General features: G+C 43.1%; 1 protein-coding gene across 2 annotated transcripts; it reads left to right on the forward strand.

The window, feature by feature from the left end:
• On the forward strand, nucleotides 1-26,102 carry kctd15b (potassium channel tetramerization domain containing 15b). Of its 2 annotated transcripts, none has more exons than XM_030046298.1 (5): nucleotides 1-330; nucleotides 3,386-3,561; nucleotides 11,342-11,486; nucleotides 16,426-16,731; nucleotides 25,892-26,102. In XM_030046298.1, the coding sequence occupies exons 1-5, from the start codon at nucleotides 322-324 to the stop codon at nucleotides 26,048-26,050; spliced, it is 795 nt and encodes a 264-aa protein (XP_029902158.1). In that variant the 5' UTR covers nucleotides 1-321; the 3' UTR covers nucleotides 26,051-26,102. The 2 variants fall into 2 exon arrangements, with proteins under 2 accessions (XP_029902158.1, XP_029902148.1); XM_030046288.1 differs by lacking the exon at nucleotides 1-330 and adding an exon at nucleotides 371-666.
• The last annotated feature ends 1,154 nt before the right edge of the window (nucleotides 26,103-27,256 follow it).

Below are 27,256 nucleotides of genomic sequence, written 5' to 3' on the forward strand. Positions count from 1 at the left end.
TTCGGGAATAGGGGAGTATCACGTTTTCTTCCTTGAGAAAATTGCCTGGGCGAGAGAGTGGAGTTGAGCTAATTGTAGCCTAATCCTTGGCCCAGAGGCGCTTGGGCAGCCCGGAGCAAGAATTTTCTTTTTTAGCTCTGCTCTGTTATTTAGAGACGGATTATTGGCTTTCTTCTTCTCATAACAAACCACAGGGGCAGTTTCATTTAGGCAAAAAGGCAGACAAGAAGCTGAAATACGAAGCAGGATTTCAACAAGAGCGCACATTTTTTTACGCGTATCCAAATAAGAGCAGAGAAGGGGAAGGAGATCATCTCATCTATGTTCAAGGTAAGGACGCTTCCTGTGCGCTTTGGTACAAAGAGCCTGGTGAGGACAAGTCGAGCCAGCCTTGCAATAGAGCCTTTAAAGCCACAGAGACCCTTTGCAACTAGTCCATCCCAGCCACAACCTGGTGTTTTTGAAAAGCACTTTTGTGTGGGATACAGTGCAAAGAGTTGGCTTTTCCTTACAGCATTAGGCTCGTACTGGAGCTGGATGGTGGTGTAGTTGTGCCAAACTCGGGGGCATTTGGAGAAAATATTTGAAATTTGGGGGCACGCAGACCAGAGCCGGGACTGACCGCTGGCACGGATTTCCCCTGGACTCCCTACAATGTTTGAAACGGTAGGGTGAAAATTAATATTTCAGAATGCAATGTTTTTTTACGCACGGTATAGGTTAGTCTATATGAGTCTAGTTGTCGGAAAGTAGCCAGTCGCCAAGCTTATACTGTGAAGAACTTCAACAGGAATATTGCTCGATCCGATGTGGTTTTCCCTTCTTCCCTTACACACTGGACATTTTACACGTGTGGGCTCTATCAGTTGTGTTATAAATTAAACGTGTCGTGATAATATTTTTATTGTACAGCACGAATAAGACGCCATGTTGAGCATTTGGTAGAATTAGGCTATTGCTGAGCAAAGGCTTGGGCTGTTCATGTGAAGTGGAGATGTCGAAAAAAAATATCTTGCTGTCCTACACTGTCTCCTGTTCTTTTGATTCTCTGGCCGCTTTATGGCCGTTTTAATTGTCGGCCAGGCTATTTGGATTATCTTGTGGATGTCAAAAAGCACTTGAGTGTGAAATAGTCTACCGCGCTTGAATACGGTTAGTGGTGGGGAACACAAACGCAGCCAGTTTTGATGAGAAAGTTGATGCCTTTACAGCTGCTGCTATTTTGTGGAGGAATTCATTGTATTTTGTCGTTTCGCTTTGTGTGTGTGTGTGTGTGTGTGTGTGTGTGTGTGTGTGTGTGTGTGTGTGTATGTGTGTGTGTGCGTGCGTGCGTGCGCGCGCGCGCGTGTGTGTGTGTGTGTGTGTGAGAGAGAGAGAGAGAGAGAGAGAGAGAGAGAGAGAGAGACGGAGTATTTGTTAATTTATTAATTGATTGGTGGATTTAATTGACCATCGAGATTTGATTTAATTTTCTTTCCATTGTTATAGTGGGCCTATGGGTCCGCGTGTGCAATGATGATATGGTAATTTGATTGACAGGCTGATTTGAGAGAGAGAGAGAGAGAGAGAGAGAGAGAGAGAGAGAGAGAGAGAGAGAGTATTGGTTTCTGGGGATGGGATAGCCCAGTGTGTACCTCAAACTTCTTAAGTCTTTCCAAGTTTTTCTCTGCCTGGGATTTGAAATGTAATCCCATCATCCTGTGTGCGCATTAAACGAACATAATACTGCTATGAGGCGGGCAACACCCTGGAAAAAATTGCTGTTTCACTTTGTGCCCGGGGGCACTTTGCTCCGAGCCAACGGGCTGATGGGAACCGGACCCTAACAACGCTCCTCTGTTTAGCCTACCAGTCATTATAACACCTTAATACAATACGCGCCTCTTCCTGGAACAACGAGACTGTAGTTGATGAGATGATGAAATGATTTCAAACTCATGATTAACACAACTCACCTGTCCCGGTGATCGACTATGGTGGGTTGTTATTTCTTCTGCCTGTGTTTGTCCTGTGCTGTTACACTTTCTCTGACAGATTTGAAAGTTTTGAAGTAGCCTAAACGGCCTTTAATCCAGCCTGTAGGAACTGAGCAAAACATGAACTACAGTTGGTGATCATGAGGCAGACAGCCACCAAACAAAATCAATTATAGATGAAGAAAAGCTTTATTTTATTTCCTGCCCATAAAAGTCCATATTGTCCTATAAGATAAATCAGTTTGATGTGATGTAGGCTATAGGATCCACCGGAAAGATTTAGGTCACAGTAAAAATGTGGGTAAACTGAGGTTAGGTGGGTTTACCTCCATAACATCCCTGTCTGTTTACCATCAAAGTACGCATCAGTTGCCCTGAGTGAAGACCTACGCTTGGCGGAATCAAATGTTATAGTGTAATATAAGTGCAATAAAAATGTTTTCTGTAATTTCCGAGCACTTCAGCGTCCCACGTTGGATCCGCTCGTCAAACTCTGGCTTGCACCTCTCCGTCCTGGCCTCGGAGCGCACACAAAGAGCAGCTTGGTCCAAAAGAAACTCAGCCTCACTGGTCAAACACCAACTGCTGTGTCTCTAGTCAGTCCGCCAGCTATTATGGTTTATTATTGTCATTGTTATTATAATTATTACTATAATTTCTCCCCAGTTAATATTCAAAACAGGAACTGCTTGGTATTGAGTCTCAGCACGTCCCCGATATTTCATAGTTTGAACTGTTAATCTGGGAGCTTGATTAGCTTTCAGTAGGTGATGCTCAGTTTATTTTTCTCCGGTCGGGACTGAGCTCTGGCGTGCAAATGAACTTATTGCCCGTGTGTCAAAGTCTGAACATCCATTGATAGCATTCTTAACAAAGAAAACCCTGTGATTGTGTATGGGGGGCGATCACATTACTATTTTGGCGTGTGTGTGCGTGTGTGTCAAAGTTGCAGACCCCCCTCCCTCGACCCCCTCCTCCTCCCCGTATTTTCCTTGCTCTCAGATTGGTGGTTGGTGTGTCTGGGCGCATCACATCTAACACATAAGGCGACCTTTAATTAGAATATTGCAGCAGCAGTTTGTTTTATTCCCCTGGAGGCTGACACCTAGCATTCCTCCCTCTCTCCCTCTCTCTCTCCCCATCTCCCTCTCTTTCTATCTCTCTATATCCCTCTATCTCTCTCTCACCCCGGTTCTCTAATAAGCATCCTCCTATCCTCGCCTCCGGTGCTGCATGAAAAGATGCAAACATACTTAATTAGAGCGGTGGCAATAATTTCTAGGCTAAATATGCGACCAGACAGACATGGAAGTGATCTGATACGATTCAGAAAGGATACTATCTGCTTCCCTGTGTAGGATCTTCTTTTTTTATTTACTTCCATGGCTTTTCTGTACACTTGCTTTCAGGAGGGAAGAAGCATGTCACGGCTGTCTCTGACCCGGTCCCCGGTCTCTCCCCTGGCCGCCCAAGGGATCCCTCTGCCGGCTCAGCTGACCAAGGCGAACGCCCCGGTCCACATTGATGTCGGGGGACACATGTACACAAGCAGCCTGGCCACCCTCACCAAGTACCCAGACTCCAGGTAAGACAGCCTCTGCTGCATCCGCAGGATGGAGTGGACCAAACTCACAAAACGCTTCGTTTCATTCATTTTTTTTTTTTTTTTTTTAAATCATTGTCGAGGGGATTTCGACATCCCCTCGAAACGATATTTTGAAAAAAAAAAAAAAAAAAAAAAAAAAAAAAAAACAACTTGGATGTAATTATTTTTGTTTGAAACAATTTATTATCAATTGATTTGATATGAATTATCACATTCAACCCTCAGTGGAAGGAACATATTTCACCAGCAATCAAAATGAATTTAAATTGATTTACATCGCAGTTTTAATCTTTTTCAGATGAAAAGGCAATTTTAGTTGTTATCTGACTGGTGTGTGTCCCTGGAATTCAGCTTAGTTGGATCTCTGTTTTGACAAAACAGTTGCTGTATTTGTCTTGTGTTGTGTTCACATTAGGGCAACTTCACAACAACTTTTCATGCACTAATGAAGTGGACATTCGCCCTCAAAAGCCACTAGTTTCATGTCCTTTTCTCTCCCCTCTTCTAAACATCTCTCAGATATAAAATATTTTTTGTTGCTTTTCTCATATTTGGTCATGATGATTGTAATTGTGCCTTAGGTCACATCATCTATGACAGTGCTGATGTTTTATTTCCTTTCACAAGACAGTTGTATTTGAAAATTCAGCCACACTGCCAGGCTGGCAAACGCATTTCCCATGTGCTTTTGGGCACAATGTGTGTGAGTGTTCTCTGGTGATTTGTAGAAAGGACATGTTTGTGTGAATTTGTGGCCTCTCAAAAATTGCATCACCTTTAAAAAAAAAAAAAAAAAAAAAATCCTATGAGGAAAACCTATGATGTAGGTGCCTCATCCCAGTCATCAAAGTTTGTGTGTGACAGCTTCAGAGGAGCAAAATCTAATCAAAGTCCACCTAATTAAAATTCTACACATTGATTGACTTGGCTGTTTTAGGACAACCTGTGACCATAATTAAATTGTTTAATTAGTCATTATCTGAGTTCAAATAGAGGTATTCATTCCAAGGTGCTATATATGTATTCTGAGATTAAAAAAAAAAAACCCCGTCAGTTCAAATATACAGATGATTCTGACTTTTTGTAGAATTCACATCTTTCATAGTGACTAGTTTGTTTCACTTTCAAGCAATCGTTACGCAAGAGACTACATTATAATGATTGTTAATAGGATTACTGTTATTTTTCAAATAGGATATAGCCCATTTTGGAATAAAACAATGCACAAGAGTAATTTGCCATTAATGTAAGCTTTTGTAGACATGAACAGATGGAGATGCCCCCTCAGGTATCTGATATGTAGCATCTCTCAGACATAACATAAACAGGGACTTTTTTTTTTCTCTTTTCATTTGTAAGGTTTCATCACGATGCCTCAGATTATGTAAGAGATTGTACTTTTGTAATTCACCTTCCCACTTTATTCACGTTTTTATCTGCTGCCATAAATAAGTTGGCACCACCAGAGATAGCTGCTCTCAAAAATGCTGCTTGTGCCAAGCTGACAGAAATGATGTTACAACAGCTACTGTATGCTCTGTGTTGATTTGTGTAGTGGGCAAGTTTAACAGAATTTTTTGCCCCCTCAAAAATTTGTGGTAGTCTAGGCCTTCCTGATCCCTCAAATAATGTGTCACTGATTGAGCTGCACTCTTAAATTCGGCATCAGCTGGCAGAGTCCCATGTGAGCTAAGGTAAACACGCAGCAGGTTGTTGATAACCTGCCAAATTCTCTACAGGAAATAATCCACATAAGAAGCCCTCAATATTCCTGAGGCCCATTGACAACTGTCTCTGTGATGTCATAAAAATAATTACCTTATTATTATTATTATTATTATTTATCCCGGCGTTTTTGTTGTTTTGCAGCCATGTTCAGTGTGTGTAAGAGGGACAAGCAGTTTTCAGAAAGTGTTTCTAGCAACTGTGTTTAGGCTAGTAGGGTCAGACTGTTATTGCAGCTGCTGGAGCCAATCAAAGCTGTTAGCAGATATTAATTTGCCCTAAAACATGTTTAAACATGTTTCAGAAAGTTGTTAAGCTGTCAAGCTTTTAGGAAGCTTGACAGTGTATTTGTGTATGTTTTTTAATTTCTTTGCTTTTCTTTTTTTTTAAAAAAAAAAAAAAAACAGTGGTAGATCTTTTCAATAACCTCACATTGACGTTCCCTTTCACAAAGAAGTTGTTCATGGGGGAAACACACACACACACACACACACACATGCAGGGAGGGCGCCATGCAAATCAAGCATAGAGTCATGTCAGAGCTCCCAAACAGTGTTTTTACAGTGAGAGTAAAGACCGGATATACCAACGTGAATGTTGGTTGGCTCTCTCTCTCTCTCTCTCTCTCTCTCTCTCTCTCTCTCTCTCTCTCTCTCTCTCTCTCTTTCTCTCCCTCCCTCTCCCTCCCTCTCCCAGCCTCCTCAGTGTACAGTTGGCCTCAGGGCTACACTTTCCACTGGAGCCAGTGGAAGGAGCAGCCCTTTTGTGTGAATTAGGATAATGGCTGACAGCAGAAAGCAAAACAATTACACTGGAATAGCCAGAGCGTATGCGGCGTTTAGGCCACGTCCGGTCGAGCAGGGCACCCTGGCAAAACTGAAAACTTGACAACTGAAAGAACAAGGTTAAAGAATTTTAAGTTGATGATTACTTTTAATAGATTGGCCCCTAAATAATGCAGCGTGCGAAGAGAAACTTAGTCTAGTAACTAATGTGTGGTTATTCATCTTCTTCTGTGCGGGCCATATTAAGGGACAGGGGTCATGAAACATTGATGCGCACTCTGTGTAACTCTCAAGGAGGACAGTCTCAGTAGTCACTTGAACAGAAGCTGAGGAAATTAGGGGAAATGTTCCAGAGACAAGGAAACTATTTTGAAAGGACCTCTGGAGATTTTTCTCTTTGAGGCTGTGTCTTGTGCGTCCAGACATGATAGATTTACATTCTGCCCGTGCTCATTTATTCTAGGATCCAATAGTCTGTCTTCTGTACATTTAATTCACACAGTGTAAACACTGAATTTACTGTGTGGAGTAGTTACAGGAAATCGAATATGCCATCTCCCCTTTTTTCATTTCATGTTATTGTAAGGCCTCAAAGCTTTTCTGAAATCACTGCTAAGAACAGCTGTAAGTGGCCTATTGCTTTTGTAATGTGGCTGTTTTGATAAAAAAAAAAAAAAAATTCTAATGTTCAACGAGTAGTTTAGTTTTCAAAAACTAAACACAGATTTAAATTATTCTTACAACAATGTAGCAGATAATATAGTTCTACACAGTAATTCCAACATAGTAGAGAGTAAAGTTTTTAGCAGCAGATGAAAAATGTGACTATTATGCGACATACTGTAAACATACAGAAGGTGTAAGTGGAGATTTTTGGGACGAGTATTAATATTAGAATGAACTACTATAGGGGTTTGATTATTGCAGTTGCTCACACATTATCCTGTCATGGACGTCAAATATACAAAAAAAGACCACCGAGCGCCATCGAGTGAGATTTAGTCCCAGGGAAGCATGTGGGAGGATTTTTGTTGTTGTTGATTTAACATTGAATTGTCTGCACTGTATGTGGGGAGATGTTAGTGATGAGAGTGAGACCTCAACATTAGAAATGTCAATCTTAAACATTATTTAAATGGGTGAATTTGGGTCAATTACACCTTAGTCACATTAAACTATTGTTTTTAATAGAGACCCCCCTGAGGCCTTGTTGGATGGGGGACCCTTTTTTGAGCACCACTAGTTTGTTGTGTATTTTACAACAACTCCAAACAGAAGTTAGCCAATCAGGACTGTCTGGCCTCAGTCAGAAGGCGTCGTGTGCAAGCCGGTGACAGAAGGCCAGACGTGCTCATCCCGTCGCGCTCCTTGCTCAGTGTTTCATATTTGCTGGATGCTAATCCTGCGTTCCCCAAGCGTCCATTACACTACAGTTTCCAGATAGCTTCTTTCCTGGCAGAAGGAGCGATACCTGCTCCGGGTCCTCCCACACCTCCAGCCACGACTCTCTGCCAGCTTGTAGCCGCTGGTCGGCTATAGCTGCTGCAGCGAGGATGAGTCTGACATGTGTGGATCTGCCAGATATTGCCCACCTACTGCCCCGCTGCCTGCCCCCACTTGGCACCGCTGGGGTGGGAGATCTGAGCTGTTCCTGTCCTTGACAACCTCCTACACCCACCACCTCCCTCCCGCTCATCTCTCCTTCTCTTTGCCTCTGTCCTTCTCTCTCTCTGCCTTCTTTTTGTCTCTTTCTCTCTTTCCTCCCCCTCTGTAGCGCTGTTTTACTCTGTATACATAATAGCTTCTTTCTATTTATCTCCCTCTCGACTTTTCTGTCTTCTTCTCTATGTCTGTGTCCTCCTTCCTCTCTCTGTTTATTTCTTGGTCTTTTCCCCCCCTCCGTCTGTCTCCATCGCACTCTCAGTATCTCTCTCTTTCTGCCTCTCCATCGCTTTCCCTGCCTTCTGTCTTCTTTCTGGTTATTTCTCTCTCTCTCTCTCTCTCTCTCTCTCTCTCTCTCTCTCTCTCTCTCTCTCTCTCTCTCTCTCTCTCTCTCTCGATTTCTCCTTGCCTCACTCCCTCTCTGTCTTTCCTCCTCTCTCTCTTGGTTTCTTCCTTTCCTGAGCACTGGTTCTCTATGTGTCTTACTCTTTTAATCCCCCTCCCCCTTTCTTTCTGTCTTCCTATCTCTTTACCTGTTAAAAACAGCAAAATAAAGTGTGGGGGTCCATTTCTTGGGAGCTGAGGGGGGGGACAATCTGTAATTTTACCAAAAGGGAAAAAAAAAAACGAGGAGACCAAGGGAGAAAGAGAGAGAGAGAGAGAGAGAGACAGAGAGGGAGGGAGGGAGAGTGAGAGAAGAGGGGTGGTAGAGAGAGAAAGAAAAAGAAAAACAGGCAGCATTTTAATTGCTTTTTAAAAAAGTGGAGATGAAAAACAGAGTTAGCCTGGAGGGGTATGGTGAAATTCTAGCTGGAAGAATTGCAAGACCATATGAGAAAGGAACACCTCAGGCAAAACAGGGAGATGAGTATTGGTTTTTTATAAAGCATTTTGCATCGATTTCCAGAGAGAAAGGGAGTGAGGAAGAAAGAGAGGGATGGATACAGAGAGGGAGAACGAGGGAGAGAGACAGAGAAAGAGAGAGACAGAGAAGAAAGAGAGAAGAGAAAGGATGGCAGGAACAGAAAGAGGGAGGGAGAACCATCTTTGCTCTGCTTCTTTATACAGTCAAGTCAAAGAGAAGAAACAGGACAAATTTGACGTGAGGGGTTTAGTATGTTAAGCTGACACATCAGGGTCAGTAGATACCTGATGCATCCATTAAATATGAGCTCACGCTCTTTTACAAAGCACAAGATTGTAATGAAAATCCAGTAAAATTAGTCACAGAATGAGACTGAAGCCAGGCCTGCTGTTTGTTCATTGACATTCCCGTTGCGGCTCTCTTCCCATGTCTTGTAATAGAGTTTGACAATGCCATTTCTGAGGCAGTGTGTGCTTGTGTGTTTATGTGTGTCTGATCATGTGCATTGGGTTTGTGATTTTCTTTGTCATACAACTTTTGTCAACCGACCTAGAAGCTGTTACTGTGGTTAAAGAGCTGATTACATCGAAATGATGATAATAACAGTATGGCTGTGCCCTGCCAAGAGCTGTTTCCGAGAAAGAGGATGGAAATGTGCAGTGAAACCGTTAAGGAGGTTATGTTCAACAGATTTGTTGCGTAAATCATTAGTATGGCATATTTATACAGTGCAGGCATTCCAGGTTTCTCTGCTCAGGGAGATACATACAAATAGAGTCGGGCTTTTTTCTCTGTTGAAGAGTTTCGTTCCAAAATGAGATGTCAGCCATCTGGGAAAAAGTGACACCTACTCTTACAGAATGATTAGTGGCACACAATGAAAACAAATGTCACCCCAGAGCACCATATTTAGCACTTCAGTAGTAAGTCCTTGGCTAACAAAATGGTGACACTTTTACAAACTGATTCCCCCATACTGTCAATATTGAATTATAAATCTCAGTAAATTATTTTGCTCTTCAAAATGGTTATATAGCATTTAGGAAATGAACAGTGCTAATATATACAGTGAAGGTGCCTAAATGAGATATTTTGATGAGTGGGTGAAGGACTTGCAGGCGAGAGGCTGGAAAATCACGCCAGGGCTGGGAGAAATGAGTATCTGTCCGAGTGTATCTTGAGGCACGGTGCCAGCATGGTGTGATGAAAGCTTAAAGATAACAGCAATTTCCAATCTTTGCCTTGATGAGCCCCTGTAGCCAACTTCAGCTAACTCCTTAATCTTCCAGCACACCACTGGAAAGGGTTAACCATGGACCATGAGGCAGCAACAGGTGTCCTATTATGTACTGTAAAAGTATCGACAGCATTTGGCAACACTAATATTCCAAATAAAACAAAAACATCCACACATAAACATTTAAGTGTTTTTATTGTAGTTAGAACACTAGTTACAGTTGTGAATTTGAGGGAATTAGATTTTTGTCATTGTTATTTCCTAATTGTTTCAGCCTCTATCTTGCCTCCAAAAATGAAGCCAAAAAAATCATTTAATGTGATGTGACAATACCGTTAATGCACATTACAATAACTCAGCATGACCTATCATAACACATTCTGTGATATTTGTTTTTTCTGCAACAGATCACTGATGCTAAGTGTACATTTCAAAAGGCCAACATATTTACTTCTGGGGGGACATTTCCTCTAGATCACACTATATCACGTTTCCCAGATCAAGATTATGGATGGCCAAATTTTAAACAATGTTTGGAAGACATTGCATCAGAGTCACCTTAGTCACTACGCACACTAAATGTTCAGCCTCTTGTCTAGGTGGCACTGATGACAGTGACACATGGTACAAGGTGAATAGTTAAAGGGGACAATGGGCAGTAGACTTTACACATCACTACACATATTCAGCAATCAGTGGCTACATAATGCAGATCCATGAGTCATTCATTTATCTTTGAGGGCACAAGTATATACAGTGACAGGATTATGTTAGTGAACTCTGTGTCTTTATACACAATGCAGTAAGTCACTCACATGGTGCACCTGGACAGCAGGATCTTCTCCACAGTGGAAGACAGTCAGCTGATAGTAGACATGTACACATGCACATGTGATATGTGATGCATATTAATATACTGACATGCAGACCTAAATACTGTATATGTGTGCATGCAGCATGGGATACAGTAGAGCAGCAGTGGAATCTCCATGTCCAGATTTTCTCCTAGCATATTCATAACACATTTATACTGTACAAGTTAAATATCTTTGTCCAGATATCCTCTTAGCATCAGTATGTCGCTTTCCACGCTTTCGTACCTCTGTTTCATCTTCGCCCCTCTGACAGATGGAATAATAGAGCTGTAAAGCTGAACTCATGCCATTAATTTCTGTAAGTACAAGTGTGTGTTGTTGTAATCTCTCTGCAGAAGGGATACTTCAAACAGGTCTGGAATGGAGGAACTGTGCCTTAAGCCCCTTGTTTCAACCTGGGATGCTAATGCATTTCAAGCTTAGTGCTAATAAAATTGAAAAATAAATGGAGGGTAATTGTTTCATGCATTTGAAGGCAGCCAGCTCATTCCATTATATGTGTGTCTGTGTGTGTGTGTGTGTGTGCACATGCGTGGCTGTGTGGCTGTGTTTGTCTGCATGTGCCTGTGTGTGTGTGCGTGCGTGCGGGTGTGTGCATTTCAATTTTCAGAATCAGTCGTCTGTTCAATGGCACCGAGCCCATCGTGTTGGACAGCTTGAAGCAGCACTACTTCATAGATCGGGATGGCGAGATATTCCGCTACATTCTCAGTTTCCTCAGGACCAGCAAACTGCTCCTTCCAGATGACTTCAAGGTATATATCCATATCATAACATGCTGTTTTATGGGCTTTTTGTGTGTTTTACCAGCTTGCACAGTTTGAAGAACATAATCACAGTGCTGGAAAATGGAAGGCCTTCTGCTCGCAGACACAAGGCTGAGTAGTATTGTACAAAGACCCGTTCCTGTCTGGTTCTTATTTCTTGTTGTTATGCCCTGATATTTTAAGAACCCTGGCACATTTATTAAATCCCATAATTCTTTTTGTTTGACACTTTCACTTCTTGATCTTAGTTACATCTACAAAAGCCCAATACTTGGTCTGTCTGGATAACAACAGCTAAATGTGTTGATTGTAAAATGTAAATATCTGATCATAACTCAAAATACACCTGTATTTATTGATGTTTACCTTTCTAGCTTTCAAGCTTCAGGGAAATGCAGACAATACCACAACAGAGGCACCTGAACTGCCTTCACAATGACTAATTTCAACTCACCTTCCTCCTATTCAACACATCATCACCTGTCATGTGAACACAAGTAGTAATCAGGATCTTGTGGGGAGAGAAATATGGAACAGAATCAGTTTGATGCAGAGCGCCGAGTGGTGGAGAGGTGAAAAGCCTAGCTAACTGGAGCATGGCCCGGCAATGTGTGCCAAAGCCCAGAGCTGTTGTTTTTCACCGAGAGTGGTTTCTGTAGAGGTGAACCCAGGTGAAATAGCCTGTACAACCCTTTGCTCTCCCGTGCTCTGATGACTGGCTCCCACACAGACAGAAACCACCAAGTCTCACTGACAGTCAGGGTCTAGCTGGGAGAGCTCTGGCATGTTAGCACAGTTGACAGGAAACTGCTGGGTAGGGCGGTACTTAGTTTCACCAAGAGGCACATCTGTTCATCAAGATTAATGCATACACATACACATACCTTTCCCATCCATGTCTGTGCATATGCATACACACACACACACACACACACACACACACACACACACACTTTTCTCTGTCTGGGCCACTGAACCTGCTCCGGCTCATGTTGGACCACTGTGGCTGCACACACCTGGCTCCTGTTTTAGAGTGTGCATCAAAGAGCTCACTTGCAAGTGAATGCACATATATTAGGTCTATTACGGTATTATGTTAACTGACCTGAAACCACATGTGCATGGCAACACAACCAGTGTTGCCAGGCTCGGGATCAAATTATGCTTTGGATACTTGAAGAGAAGTGTGAAAAAACAAAGAGCAAGATGCACACACACTCGTGCGCGCACACACACATGCACATGCACACACATAGGTTCCTATTCACACAGTGTAGTTTTAGATTGTCAGTGAGGCAAATCAAAACATGTTTTTATGTTTGTGAAAACTTGTCATGGCATTGGGTGTGTGGACTTGGCGATACAGTATCTGACACTGTCCACAGTCAGTAAACTGCAAAATTTGTGCACTGTAAGAATGAATATGTTTTAATGCTAGCAGCCATTAAAAGAAACTGATAACATGAGTAGCAGCTTTGCCGCACTACACAAGTCTCCAGATGGCCATGTGTACTATTGTCACATTTATTATATATTCTGCCCAAAATCCTTTTCTGCTCAAGGTTCTTATTCAGTGATATTTGTTACTGTTTGAATTCTACTGTTCACTTCTAATCTACCCAAACTTGCATAACCTTTCCTGTGGGCTTGTTCATCATTCTCTACATGGGAATGAGGCGAGGCCAAGCTGCTCAGAGCCAGGGGCAAACTCTCAGGGCTTTAGCAGTGAGTCTGAACGCGAGCCAGACCTCAAACAACAGAACATGACATGAAAGCCCTGCATTTTTTGGCAAATGATGACCTGAGTCAGTACCGATTAGTTTTTTCTGGGAGTGTTTCTCATACCCCCCCACCCCCACCCCCCCTTTTTCTTTCTGTTCTGTGAAGCCTTGACAGTCCAATCAGGCACCAGGGATGAACAGAATGCATTGGACCTCATTGTTTCAACTCATTACGTTCTCATCGCATAAGCCTCTGTTGATCTGCATACCTTTCAATTTGCGTGAAGTCGAAAAAAAAAAAATGCAAATAGTGCGAGGCGGAATTGAGCATGTCCTTATCTGAACACAATCAGGCTTGCCGTCGCCCCAGGGCTGGGTCTGTTCTGCTGCTGGCAGCCACGGCGCTGTGTGTTTTGCTAAATCAATGTGAAAGTCTGAGCAGAATAGGAAGAAATTTTTCAGCCTACATCAGTGGAACAAAATATTCACTATTAATATCCTCCCTCATCTCATTATTCAAACTACAATTAATCACAAGTGTGTAAGCAATGCTCAGTCAAATTTAGGGCATGGTTGTGAACCGTTAAGACTTAGTGTTTGTGTTCGGGGTTATTCAGGCTTTTGCATTGTGCTCTAAATCAATGGTGCTTTATTTCTTCAGGTATTCACCAAGCTAAAAATAACAAGAGCTAATGGTTCTTTTTCACACAAATCCTCTATTGTACTGCATATCAAATGAGAGTTGGCTGGGTTTTCCTTTGTGGTTTGTAGAATCAACAACCTGTAAACCACTTGTGCGGGTTTAGTTTCCTGTTTTTGGTCCAAAACACAGGTCTTTATCAGTTTTCCTATTCCCTCCTAGTGACTGTCTCCATCTCTCTTTTCTTCTTTCTCTTTTTCTCGCTGCCTCCATCTCTATGTCTCCCTCCCTCCGTCCTTCCCTGAGATGTTGCCTTGCCAGTGGGCGATCAGGTCGGATCATTATTTTGAAGCTCAAACGGGCTGTCTGGACACAGGATTGGGGGATGAATTGTCTCGTAGAGCTGGCAGCAGTAGCAGCAGCAACAGCGGCCAGGACGGAGCTGTTGGGCCTTTCTCCCTCTCATCCTCACCTCGGCGCTTAGGATTACTCTGTTGTTTTCTGCGCTGCTCAGGATGACTAAAGTGCCTTGCAGACAGACCCCTGTTAAAAACATATCCATCCATGGCTTCAGACCTGTGAAGGATGAGGAGCTACACTTTGATACAGAGAGCTGCCTGAAGGGGAGCGTCTCAGTATGAGTTTTGTCAGCTGCAGAGAGAAGGCCAGAAGAGTGAGAGAAAAGAGAAAGAGAGAGAAAAGAGAAAAAAGGACTCACTCCCCCTTTCACATTCTGTAATCTTAAATATTAGACCATCAGCTTAAGATGTGTTGCGTCACCGCCCTATCCAGATGGAGTTGGATTTGGGTGTCGTTCACACTCCACAGATAAAGGCTCAGTGCAGTTGAAGGGTTAAACCAGGGCTTTTTCATGGTGAAAAGGCTCTGATGGAAGCAGCGGGGTTAATGAACATACTGTTTGCTGCCATGTCCTGTCTCTGTACCCAGCAATGGTCTGGAGAAGCGAAAGGAAAAAACTCTTTTTAGATCAGGGCTCCCTAGCGGCCCGGCACCCAACACCCACAGCCACTGATGATGCAGTCTATCTGAAACAGACTCAGTGGTACAAACGCACATTATCTCACTTTATAAGTGCATTTAGACTTTCCACTGCACCAAGATTAGCAGCTTCTGTCTATCCGTTACATATGTTATCAAAAGCATGACTGCACAGTCTTTTGCACTGGTCTGATATACATTGCGGGCATAGCAACACATGCAAAAGGTACTCTCTGGTTTTTGTGTACAAAGTGCATCAAGGGAAATTGAATTACCAAAATGATAACCTCAGTCCACCCTGCTATTGCATACAGTAAAATAAACTGTAGCCAAGAGCTAAGGAACATTTAAGAGTGGCATGAATGGCGGTGTGACCGCATAAACTAAAAATGAATTAAGCTGTCATTTTTGGTCTCAGTGAAACTCTAATCGGAACATAGATTTATTAATTACTAATTGTTTTGCAGAAAGACTTGCAGCATTTAAGTGACATTTTAACTAATTAAATCATGTTCAAATAGGAGCTTAACATCAGGCCACAAGCCGCATTAACATAAAATTGCTTCCACGTAAGGAATACATTAAAACCCTTCTTGGCTGATGATTGTCCTCATGTTCACTTGCACATATCTTTTCCTCACCTCCCGTCTGCTTCCAATAGCAAACCTCCTCCTCCCCAGCATTTTCTACGGTAGTGTTGAATGATGGTGCCATCTGGTCTTGTGGGAAATTAGAGGCAAGAGCACAGGGGCAAATGGCCCCCAGCAAGCTCTGCCCAGGAGGGAGAGGCAGGCAATCTGCTGCAGACTGTCTGCACACAGGAATGCACCATCCCACTTCAGTGGAGCCCTACTGACGGCCTTGCTGGAGTCAGCTCACTAAAACATGCTAAGGGCTAGCACAGCTCAGCCAAAAGCTACTGTGGAGGAGAACTGCAGCACTGGCTCTGCTTAGCTTGTTGAGGCTGTGGCCTTGCTGATGAGAGTGCTTATTGTTGGTCTTTACATTGTACTGCACTGTTTTGCCTCTAATAGTGTGGCCAGTAGACATCTGTGACTTCGCAAGGACAAACATAGGTCAACACATTTTATGTCTACATTTTGGGCATTTAGCTGATGCTCCTGTCCAGACTGACAATGTAAGTGAATAAAAACAAAGAACACAAGTGATATGGTAACAAATATTCAGTGATATTTTTGAATGTATTTGAATTTTAGAATGTATCCATCACTGTATTGCACACTATGTAAAGACAACTTTGTTTCTCAATGTAGCCCTCCGCCTCAAAAACACAGTCATACTTGACTAGAAGGGGGTGTATATGCAACAAGGAACGACACTCTTGGAGTAGTAAGACGTTCTATGACTTGCTGAAGGATACTTCAACATGGACTATTGGGGGGACAAAGTCTGGTAACCACCTGGCAACCCTACCAATATATTTACTGAATTTTTTGCGTGAATTTGTGGTGACCTTGGTACAAAGACATATGGACAACATACAGACACACTCACAGTATAACACTTTACTCAGTGCTTTGATCTCCATGTTCATCTGCCCGTATAGGACTTCCACCTGCTGTATGAAGAGGCACGTTATTACCAGCTGACACCCATGATTAAGGAGCTGGAGCGCTGGAAGCAGGAGCGTGAGCAACGAAGGATGGCACAGCCATGTGACTGCCTCGTGGTCCGAGTCACGCCCGATCTGGGCGAGAGGATCGCCCTCAGTGGGGAGAAGGTCCTCATCGAAGAGATCTTCCCTGAGACCGGAGACGTAATGTGCAACTCGGTCAATGCTGGCTGGAACCAGGACCCAACACACGTCATCCGCTTCCCCCTCAACGGCTACTGCAGGCTCAACTCCGTCCAGGTAATGCACTGGAAAACACCTTGTAGAGATGAAGAACTTGAGGTGTTGCATATAAGGCATCATAATCATGTTATCAGTGTGTTATATATGGATGGCTGATGAGGCAAAAACTGCTTTGCAAAATACTTGTCAACACAGCCAGTTATTATCTTTAATCTTCAGCCAGTGATGCACATTATTTGCATTTCTTCACATAGGGTTGATCACATGGTATCTAAGCACCTATGCAAATCCTGGAGCATGTTAAAATGCTGCTATATTAATCAGTAAGTAATTAGGTTTGTGACTGCAGCTTTATAGAAGAAATGAAGGAAGGAACATTATTTGCTGAAATACATGAAGACCCAATGACATGGGCCAAAGTGCCACTTCAGTGTGTCTATTTATACTTTGCTAAGAGTTAATAAATATCTGTGTTGACAAGAATTTTGCAAGAAGATTTTTGCCCCATCGACTTTCCATATTTAAAATCATTACACGCATAACATGACTTAGTATGCCAATAATAGCTGATGCAACACTGATGCAGCGGGTATGAGGAACAGATGACTGGTACCTATCACGTTAGTGAAGAATATCTTAAAGGGTACCAAGGTTTCTTTCAGGGTAGCATACATACAAAATAATAAAAATTAAATTAACTGGTAAACATTAAAGATCACTCACCACCTCTGTAGGTCCCACAACAGTTAGCAAAGCAACGAAAAAAGCATATAGGTACTTCTGATGTTATTGCAGTGCATGTCAAAATACATGTAATGTGTCAATTCCAGATGTAATGATAACAGAAGAACAGTAGACATATGCTTGTAATACATGCCCGAAAATGCACTTTGGGTATTACAAATTACAAATTATATTACAAAATTAAGTAGAGCTGTATAAAAGCACAGCTCATTATGGGAAATTTAGGTTTTTACCTAGCTCAGTGTTAAACAATGGTTTGCAAAATGTTAATGTCATAAAGGATAAAATCATATACATTTTTTAAATAGTGGGTTAAGATCTTCAGAAAACAGTTATTCTATTCCAAATGGATGTTTCTTGATGATTGTGGAATGAAAACCGTATTTGCATTTGTCTTTGTAGTCTTGTTTCGCAGCTCTTAATGAAGTATTTTTTGCATTGTCGGTGTTTTATGGCATCAATCCTATCTGTGAGGTTAGCCATAGGACATGGATTCCACTCTGCTATGAGTCAGTCAACATGATTTGTGGCCTTGTAGATGCCCTGCATGTTGCCAGTGAAGCTTTTTTTCTACCTTTATTTACCCAGGAAAGGGTTTTGCTGAGCATACACACTATCCTTCAACCCCACCCTTCAATACATTCATATAAACTGTCACACCTGGGAGTTGCCTGGTACAGCCACAGCCTTGACGGCCACTGTCCAGTGCCACTGGAACTATTGGGGTTTAGGTGCCTTGCTGAAAGGCACGTTGATGGTAGTCCAGATATATCTCAGTCTAGGGATTTGAACTGGCAACATGTTGGTCACAAGCTGACTTATTTAAGCTTCAGGCTGTTTACACTGTTTGGCTTTATTCGTTGTTTGTAAGGTTAGCCACAGAACATGCATTCCACCTTGAAACTTTGTTATAAAGTCAGTTGGCATGCGAGGCCTTGTGCTCATTCTACATTTTTTTTTTGCCACAGCAGAGATGATGTTGCTTTGTTATTAATATAACTCAGCACAGATGATAGTTATTCTGATGTAGCTGCGTTGACTTTGTTAAGAGTCTTCTAGACACAATGGGAAGACTGTGAGGTGCACTGTGAGTCTTTCACAGTGTCCCAGTAGCTCAGGTCACTGGGACATGTGCTGTGCTCTTGTATTATGGACTATGACCTTACATATAGCATTGAGTATGGCATTATTATCTTCCCTTGTACCAGATTGTACAGATTTAAATGAGGTTGCCTCACTGGGATTAAGAATCTCTTTTCTATAACAGCCTGGTCATACTGTCTGGTAAAGCAGAAACATCAGAAATAACTTAAAACTAGTTTTACAATTGTCTGTGAGAGGGAGGATGGGGGAAACATAGCAGCCTCTTACCACAGGCTCGCTATAACACACTTCAGTGCCCATAGCCATGCATAGGCCAACACATAGAGGAGCCTCCCCCACCTCAAACACCCAGAGCGAGCCTCTCCCAGGCAGGCTAGCTTGCTCTGACACCTCCACCTCCCTCCTGCCAATGTGAGAGACCACCTCCAGGGAGGAGAGCTGAGTGAGCGGGACAAAGCACGTGTGGACTGCGGCCATGTTTTCTTGCGAAAAAATGAAAAAGAGGAATGGAAAGGGGGGGGAAATGATATGCATAATTTACGCTTTACTCCTTTTTAAGACACAGCTCCTTTTTTAAAAAGACTCCAATATAACACCGCTCAAGGCGATTGAAATACACGTATTGCATTTTTTAATACCATACTTACAATTTCTCAAACAGCCTAAACCGGTTTATACTTCTTTTATAGATTTTTAAATGACTTGCAATATAATTAATTGGCCGCATCAACTAACACAACATTTTCCCACTCTGTTTACCAGCGAGACTGGTTATGGGATGTGAGCGCATCTGACTAACATGGTCTGGAAGGACTTTTTTCTTTGGGTTTTATTAATTCTTGCTCCTCTGAAGGCGAGGTGAACTGAAATCCTCTATTCAGTGTGTGAAGGACCCAGTGCCTACAGAAAGGCGAACTGTCTCTTCAGGGTTTCCTGCTAGCGATGCTCCCATTAATGAAAAGAGGACACGGTAAGGCTCTGAAGGCCTTTTGTCTGACAGTATGGCATTTCTCGGATAAGAAGGTGTTGGTTATGGCAGCAGGCAGTCTTTTTTTCAGGGTAGCTCCTTTAAAACATAGACGCATAGATTCACAAATTCTGTTGGGCTAGACACCAAGTGGATAGACACTAACAATTAGACACACAAATTCTGATTCTGCACACACACACACACACACACACACACACACACACACACACACGCATATGCATGCACAGTGCTGGGCCCGGCTCATTGGGTCGATGTAGATGAGCACATAGCGAGCAGATGGAGGTGTTTTTTGGTGTAAGAGGAGATTTTTCTAAACAACTTACTCATCCTGTCCTCTCTCATTGTTGCGTGAAGGTATGAGAAGGTTAGGAAAATAATCCTCGTCTTACCCGCCAGACAATGAGCCTGTGATCTGATTTCAGTCCTGGACCCCAACCCAGGGGAACGCACACACAACCACACCCTGCCCACAGAGGAAGCACAAGAGAGAGAGAAAGAGAGAGAAAGAGGGAATGAACAGGACAGATGGGAGGATGGCGGGAGAGATGCAGTACTCTATTGGAACAGAGTACTTTTGTTTGGACTGCTTTTTGATGGGGTCTTGACAAGAAAGAGACCCCTTCTGTGGCAAAGTTTAAATGCAGGCTATTTTCAATTTATGCCTTTATGCACATCACCAGCATAGAGAGTTCCTTTTTAGTCTCCAATGCTTTTATCAGAGCTAAGGTAGCTGTCTCGCCTCGGGCTAGGAATAGCTAGACCCTTCGATACTTGCGCCACAGTGAGATTAAATGACATCTTTACTGTCCTCTAAGCACAGTGATTTGAAACTGCTTTTTCTCTTCAAATTATTGCTCGGTTTGTCTTTACTTGGCTGTTTTGAAAGACTAAAATAATGCTCATAAGTGTAGGAAAATGTTACGATTGGTTTAACGTCTGAGTGGAACAATTTTGCTCAATTTCTAGATGAAATCCAAGACTTTTCAAGGATCATTTTTCCATTTCAAAAACATTCATTTTGGGCACATCACTGTGTCATCTTCTATTTCCAGCTGTGAAATGCTTATAACAATATTAACACTTGGCATCAGTGTATTGATAGAACATCATGGAAGAACAAGTTACAGTGTTACATTGTATTGATTTTGGCCTTTTTACGCCAAGTTCTGTCTATTCAAACATGAGAGAGAGAAAGAATAAACAACCCCACCTTGGTGAGTGATTCTCCATGAAGTCATGAAAGGAATTTAGGGAATAATGCAAACCACCTGCACTGTGATGAAGAGCCAGTGGAGAGAAATAGAGAGCAGCACAGGCACTTAGCAGAGGGAAAACATTTAGCCAAAGAGCCACAGAGGTGTACACATGCGCCTCCCAGAGCTGGAGCCAGTCCTGCTGCTCCATACATCAGCATGATGGAGCACTCAGATCAGGCCAGGCCCAATCCGTCCTTCATCAATGTGACAGCAGAGGCACTCGGAGAGAAGGGCCCCCTGTCCCCCTGCTGCCCGGGCAGCAAACGCAACACGTCGCAACACTCTCTTACATGTCACACTGCCACTCCATCAATCCTGCACCGGGTGGAAAGGAGAGAACGCAGCTGATGAGAACAGAAAAGAAACTCCTCTTTTGTAGTCCGCCGTACCTCAAGGTAATCAGGGTCAGGGCTGGGTTATGCTTGGCAGTTTTTATATTGGTCCGTCCCAAATGTTGGGGTGAGTCAGGTCTGAGGGGGTGCAGTCATACTTGATTGTTGGCACAGATTATCCTGTAGTGTGAATGTGCTCAAGACAGGAGATTTTGGCTTCTGTACAACTCCAGACCAGTCAGAACCTGACAAAATATTTTTAAACATGTTTGTATTGGTTGAGCTGAGTTTGATCAGGGTTATCGTTGTATCTTTGATACAACACATAACAAGATATTTTTAATGTAAATGTGGACTGCAGAATCTGTGCCATGAAGTAAGAAATTTTATCACAGCTATTTGTATTTATAATGAACTGTCCTGAATAAGGAAATGTGTTTCAATGATTAAATTGGCCCATCTTTCTCACATTACCGAGTGTGAACAGCTTTTGGACTTCAAGCATTTTCTCAAGACTAATCAGTCATCTAAACTGTCTATCAGGCAGGATTTTTAGAGGTTGTATAGAGAGGACACATAGGACATGGCACACCTGTTTCACAGACACCAAATGCAACATGAAATCAGTTGGAAGCAAAACTCTACTCTAGCTGTATCCTACATTAAATAACAGTTAAAGAGCAGAATCAACCATTCAAATTCAGGTAAAAATTGACACAAGTTGCATATAGAAATGAAAAGAATAAAAAGCATGAGGAATCTAAAATGGCCTGGGTTTCAACACACATTACAAACACACACACCTTCATTTACTATACAAAGGATATTATGATAGTCTGTTAATTTGATAATCTATGAAATAACACATTGTATCTTACTCTAGTCTACTTATGTATAGTTTTTACATAATCCCAGATCATTATTGATGACCTATGTGTGCGTCTTCATATATCATTTATTTTCCCATTCACATAATAAAACAAACATTAGCGTCAGCCATTGAGAGTTGAATCTGGTCTAATTTTGAGGCTGGATGCTCTGGTCAGACGTGATGCGACACCAGCAGTGTAGCGGGGTCAATTGATTTTAATGGAAGTGTTCATTCAATGGTTGACACCCGATGGCTGCAGTGTAGCCAAGCTGTTACATGGACATGACCAGTGGTTCAATTCCCCTGCTGGAACTGTTTACATGCATCCTACTGTAAGGCTCTCTGGGTAAATGTGTCTACCGGATGACATATGTGAAACTGTGCCTTCTCACTTCCAGAAACACAGTTGCTTCAAAATCTGCCTGAAATACTGTAAGAACATCAGTGTGAACATTTTTTGTTACTTGTGACTGCTAAAGAAGGTGGCAGATGGCATAGAAAATTGGAAAGAGTTGGAGCAAATTGGTTGAGTGATCTGACAAGAGCTTCTCGGTGGCTGTTTTATGCCAGATGCTTGTGATAAGCAGAGGAGACGAGGCAGAGTCTGCAGTTAGTGCTCCTTGTCGCTCATTACAGTCCATGCATAGTTAAACAAAAGCGACCCCCCTAAGTGCATCGCCCATCATGGCTGCTGTTTGTGTGTGTATGTGTGTGTGTGTGTGATACCTGTCACTCAACCCTGAGCCCTGTTGCATGAGTGCCGGAGACTCAGACAGGAGCAAGTGTCTTCCAGTGCCTCCAGAGAGGCGTTGCGAGTGTACATGCACTCCGGTGGCCATCAATATTACATTGTGCTCCGGATTTCAGCCCTGAGACTCATCCACTTTGATTTCTGCCTCGCCATCTTTGCTGCGTTCAAAATATATGATGCTGGGAGGTTAGCGGAGCGAGATTGATATATCCCCTGCTCATCCCCATGGCGACCCCAGATTGAGTGGCAGCTTGGTGAGATGGTTATATGCTGAAGGGAGTATTTGTGTGTGTGTGTGTGTGTGTGTGTGTGTGTGTGTGTGTGTGTGTGTGTGCATGGGGGGGGGGGGGGGGGGGGGTACAGATCTCTCTGCAGTGAAGTCAGCTCTGCAACAGTAAGAATAGTTTAGTGTGTTACAAATGTATAAGGCTCACTGGGCATGGAGAGGGTGACGAGGAGCAAAGCTTTCCTTGAGCTCGCTGATTCAATCACAAAAGAGGGAAGACGAAAAGAAGTGCTGCCAAAGTTGAGGGGAGACCTACTAAACTTTTTTTTGGTAACGTGTCAAAATATCTGCTGGACTGATGTGTTTTGATTTCTTGTTTGGAGAGCAATGAATGTAGACCACCCGTTTAAAGTAAGATAGCAATAATACCCCAAAGTAAGTAAAATCCCAATGTATAACGCTATTTTGGGTATTATGGCTTTCATGCCAGTTTTAGCAGCAACCAATGCTTGTATAATCTCTGAAGTTTTCTTCAAAGTACATACATAAGTATAAACAGGAGAAAGTAAGAAATATCACAAACTAGCTGTAATTACATTTTACAGAAAGCTTGGCTTTATGGGAATTATCAACATGGTTGGAATTTAACTTTGACCAATCAGATTGCTCAAATTACTTGGCTGCGACTCTTTGTATAATAGATTTTGTTACAGTTTCACTCAAGTGAGGCAGAAAAGTGAGCAGAGAAATCTGCAGAAGTACAGTGTAAACTGGGATCTGAAACCCGAGTCATAAGCATGTGGTAGTGAACTGAGTCACCAGCACATATTTGAGCTTTTCAAGAGGGACCGTTACTTTCTGTTGTCAGCCGGGATTCATTTTTAGGACATTGTCCTGTGGACATTGAAACCTTTTGCTCAGATACATCTTAATTATAATTTGTATTGTTTATGCCCCTCAGGCACTAATTCAGTGTGTCAAACTGGATGTGAAGTTTTTTTTGTGGCTTCCAAGTGCTTATAGTCATTACAGTATCCTTGAATCAGTTACAGCTATCTATAATAATATCCTTAAGTCTTTTGTGTTGCCATGCATTAATGATAAAAGTGTTTTCAGACTATCTTTATTGATCAGGCCATTCTCCTCTGTGACCAAATTCATTGCCGAACATGACAGAGTCCCACATGCGTTAAAAGATGATGGGGAAAAATGCAATGTGATGCAATGATCAAAGAAGGGAATGTAATATCATTTCCATAATCGTTAGGCTCCTCCATCGTCTGTCGTGGATTTGGGAACGTTTGATGCTTGGGCAGGTCTCTTAATTAGCCATCCTCACCATCAGCTGTCTGCCGCCCCCTCTCTCCCGCACAAATTACAGAGTTTGTCATCGTTGTATGGCCAGAGGAAAAAAAAGGGAGGGGGTAAGTTATCGAAGTGGTCCTTTCTGGGTACAAACAACGCTCTGCCCCACATTTTTATAATTTTAATCAGGAGATGGGGGAGTTTCAGGTCTGTTCAACAAGTTTGTGTGTATATCATGTTTGGATGTGTGTGTGAGTGTGTGTATGTTTGGATGTATAAACACGCATGCCTGCGTGCACACATGTCAAGCACGTGTGTGTGTGATTTATCTACTCCTCCATAGTATGCTAATCCCCAGACAGGGGAGGCTGCCATCCCTCGACCTGGAGGCCTAAACGCCCCACTTTAGCCTCCAATGGGGCCCTCGCTCCTGTAATTAGAGAGGTCACTCTCTACTGTAAACGTACGCGTGTGTGTATGGGCAGCAGAAACTGATCTATTTTGCGTGAACTTTTCTGGCTCGGAATTTGGCAGAAGGGGTTAGCCGTCGGCGAGACCTTTCATTTTCATGCTCTGCACACTCCATTAAAAGGATGGAGGAATAAGTAAATACATGGCACTTTTCACACTGGGATTTAGATATACCCCCTCCAAATAAATACCCCCACAAGGATTACAGCAGATGAGGAGACTAAGCAAACGCCAGACTGCGTGCATGCACGTGTGTGTTTGAGTGTACGTGCGATTGGACCCGGGTGCATGTGTGTATGCGTGCGTCAATGCTGAGTGATTAAAGAAGACCATACTTGAAGGCTAACATGCACCCCTCTCTCCCTGCAGCTCCATTGCTCCGTCCTCACTCCAATTGCCCCAGCTCTCTCAATCCTCATTCGCCACACGCTGCTCTCTCCTTCGCTCACGGTCCTCACTTCTCTTCTCACTTTTGCCTCATTACTCAAATTAGGAGCCCCAGTAATCACCATGCTGAGCTCCACTCAGCGCCCTAACACACCTCACTCACACTCCACTCTCCTCATCCCTTTGAGCTCATGCCCTCAGATCAGTAGCCCATCCAGCACAAGCAGCATGAATATTGCAGAGTTGGTATGATGTCGGAGTGCCCTCTGGTTTAATTCCATCGTTACGTGTGATTGGAGGGAGGGGAGGTTAACGACACATGCTCCATGTTGTGACTGATGAAGATCTGAGCTTGATATAAGACGAATGGATGGATGGTCATTAAAAATTGATAGGCAGCCCAGAGTATCATAAAGCAGTACCTATCTATAATGTACTGATTTTTGAAATCAATTTTAAGTTACTCAAAGGTATTGGAAACCTTCAAAAAAACTCAACTGTATTAGTGAGAGGTTTTTTGTTTTTTTTTAAGGTCAATGTTTATTTTTACACAGGAAACCAGATGACCATAGTTGGAATCTAATTTTAAAAGTAGCACCATGAAAAGAATCACCCTAACAAAGTGCACTTCCATTAAAGAAAGGCAAATATGGGACACATTTTAAGTACCAGAACCATCACTATTGATCAAAAGTTTCCAACTATAGGCCACTTTTCCCTGTTGACAGTGCTGTGTTGTTAACCTCCCTCTCTTCCTTCTCTCCATTCTTCTGTTGCAGGTTCTGGAGCGCCTTTTCCAGAAAGGTTTTAGTGTGGCGGCGTCTTGTGGAGGCGGAGTGGACTCCTCCCAGTTCAGCGAGTACGTACTGTGTCGCGAGGACCGGCGGAGTCTCTCCATCAACACGCCCATCAGGATAAAACAGGAACCCCTGGACTAGAGCTCTCTGGGAGAGGGACTGTCCAAGAGAGTGCCCCCCCCCCCCCCACTACCCCCCCGCTCTCTCATTACAACCCCCCCACCCACCCACCCCGCTATACCCCGTAGCCTGCCCTCCCGAAGCCCACTCCACACCCCAACAGGGCAACCTCACCTCCCCCAAAACTGCCCCTCCACATCTAACAAGAAACATACCTAAGTATTAGCAGAAGCCTGATAACCTTTGCCAGCTCTGCAGAACTCGAAGGGGAATGTAGTACCAAACAAAGGAAAAAAAACAACAACAAGAGTTTTTAAATGTGTTAAATAACACCCGAAGAATCTGGGACCATGATGAACAACAACAGCAACAACAAACAGACTGAACAGCAGCTCTCTTGAACCATTTTAGCAGCGTGACCAATCGATTTTCCCCTCCTCTCGCTATGGTTTACCGACCTCTTGTGCAAAAGGCGTCCTGACCCTTTTGGAGGGAATCAAACCCCTCCCCTGAATCCCCGTATAACCCTCCCCTGCTGCCCCCCCGCCCGACCCTTCTCTCGGCGCAGCACTCGGTGGTGTGTCGTCCAGTCCCGTGTCCATATGAGGCCCATGTGTTGTGTACTGTTTGCCAGCGCGCCTGACTGGGGACAGGCCTTGTTTAGGGAGGCCTGGCCTGCTGTGGGGCAAGGGGGCTGGCAGACGGCACAGTACTAAGGGTGACAGGGGGAAGACATAATCCGATCTTGCCAGCCCCCCACAGGCCCCAACCCCCCACATCCCATCCCACCTCGATCCACAGGCCTCGCTACAGAAGGGGGGGCTCCGCCGAACCAGTGTCGTTTGCCAAACTGATTGTTTATTATTGTTTTTTCATTGTCGTTTCTAATGTATGTTCCTCTTGCTCCTTTTTGCTGTTTTTATCACGACATGGTGTAAACAATTATTATTAATAGGATTATTTTCTATGTCTCTTTTTTCCTTTCTCCAATATGAAGGATGTATGAACGTTGTATTCATTAGGCTTTGAGAGCTTGTGAGGGAGCGTTTCTTGGCAGTAGCTGCAGAAACTCAGATGTCTGCAGGCTACGTGGCTAAAGCGATCTGGCTGGCAATGCATTCAGAGCCGGAAAAAGTCCCATTGTTCAAATGGGGATGCAAGAGAACCTGGATAGTTCTACGTTGTTTATAGTCAAATGTGTAGCACACATAAAAAAGTGCTCTTTAA

The sequence above is a fragment of the Myripristis murdjan genome, chromosome 3 (genome assembly GCF_902150065.1).
Source record: "Myripristis murdjan chromosome 3, fMyrMur1.1, whole genome shotgun sequence".
NCBI classification, from domain to species: domain Eukaryota; kingdom Metazoa; phylum Chordata; class Actinopteri; order Holocentriformes; family Holocentridae; genus Myripristis; species Myripristis murdjan.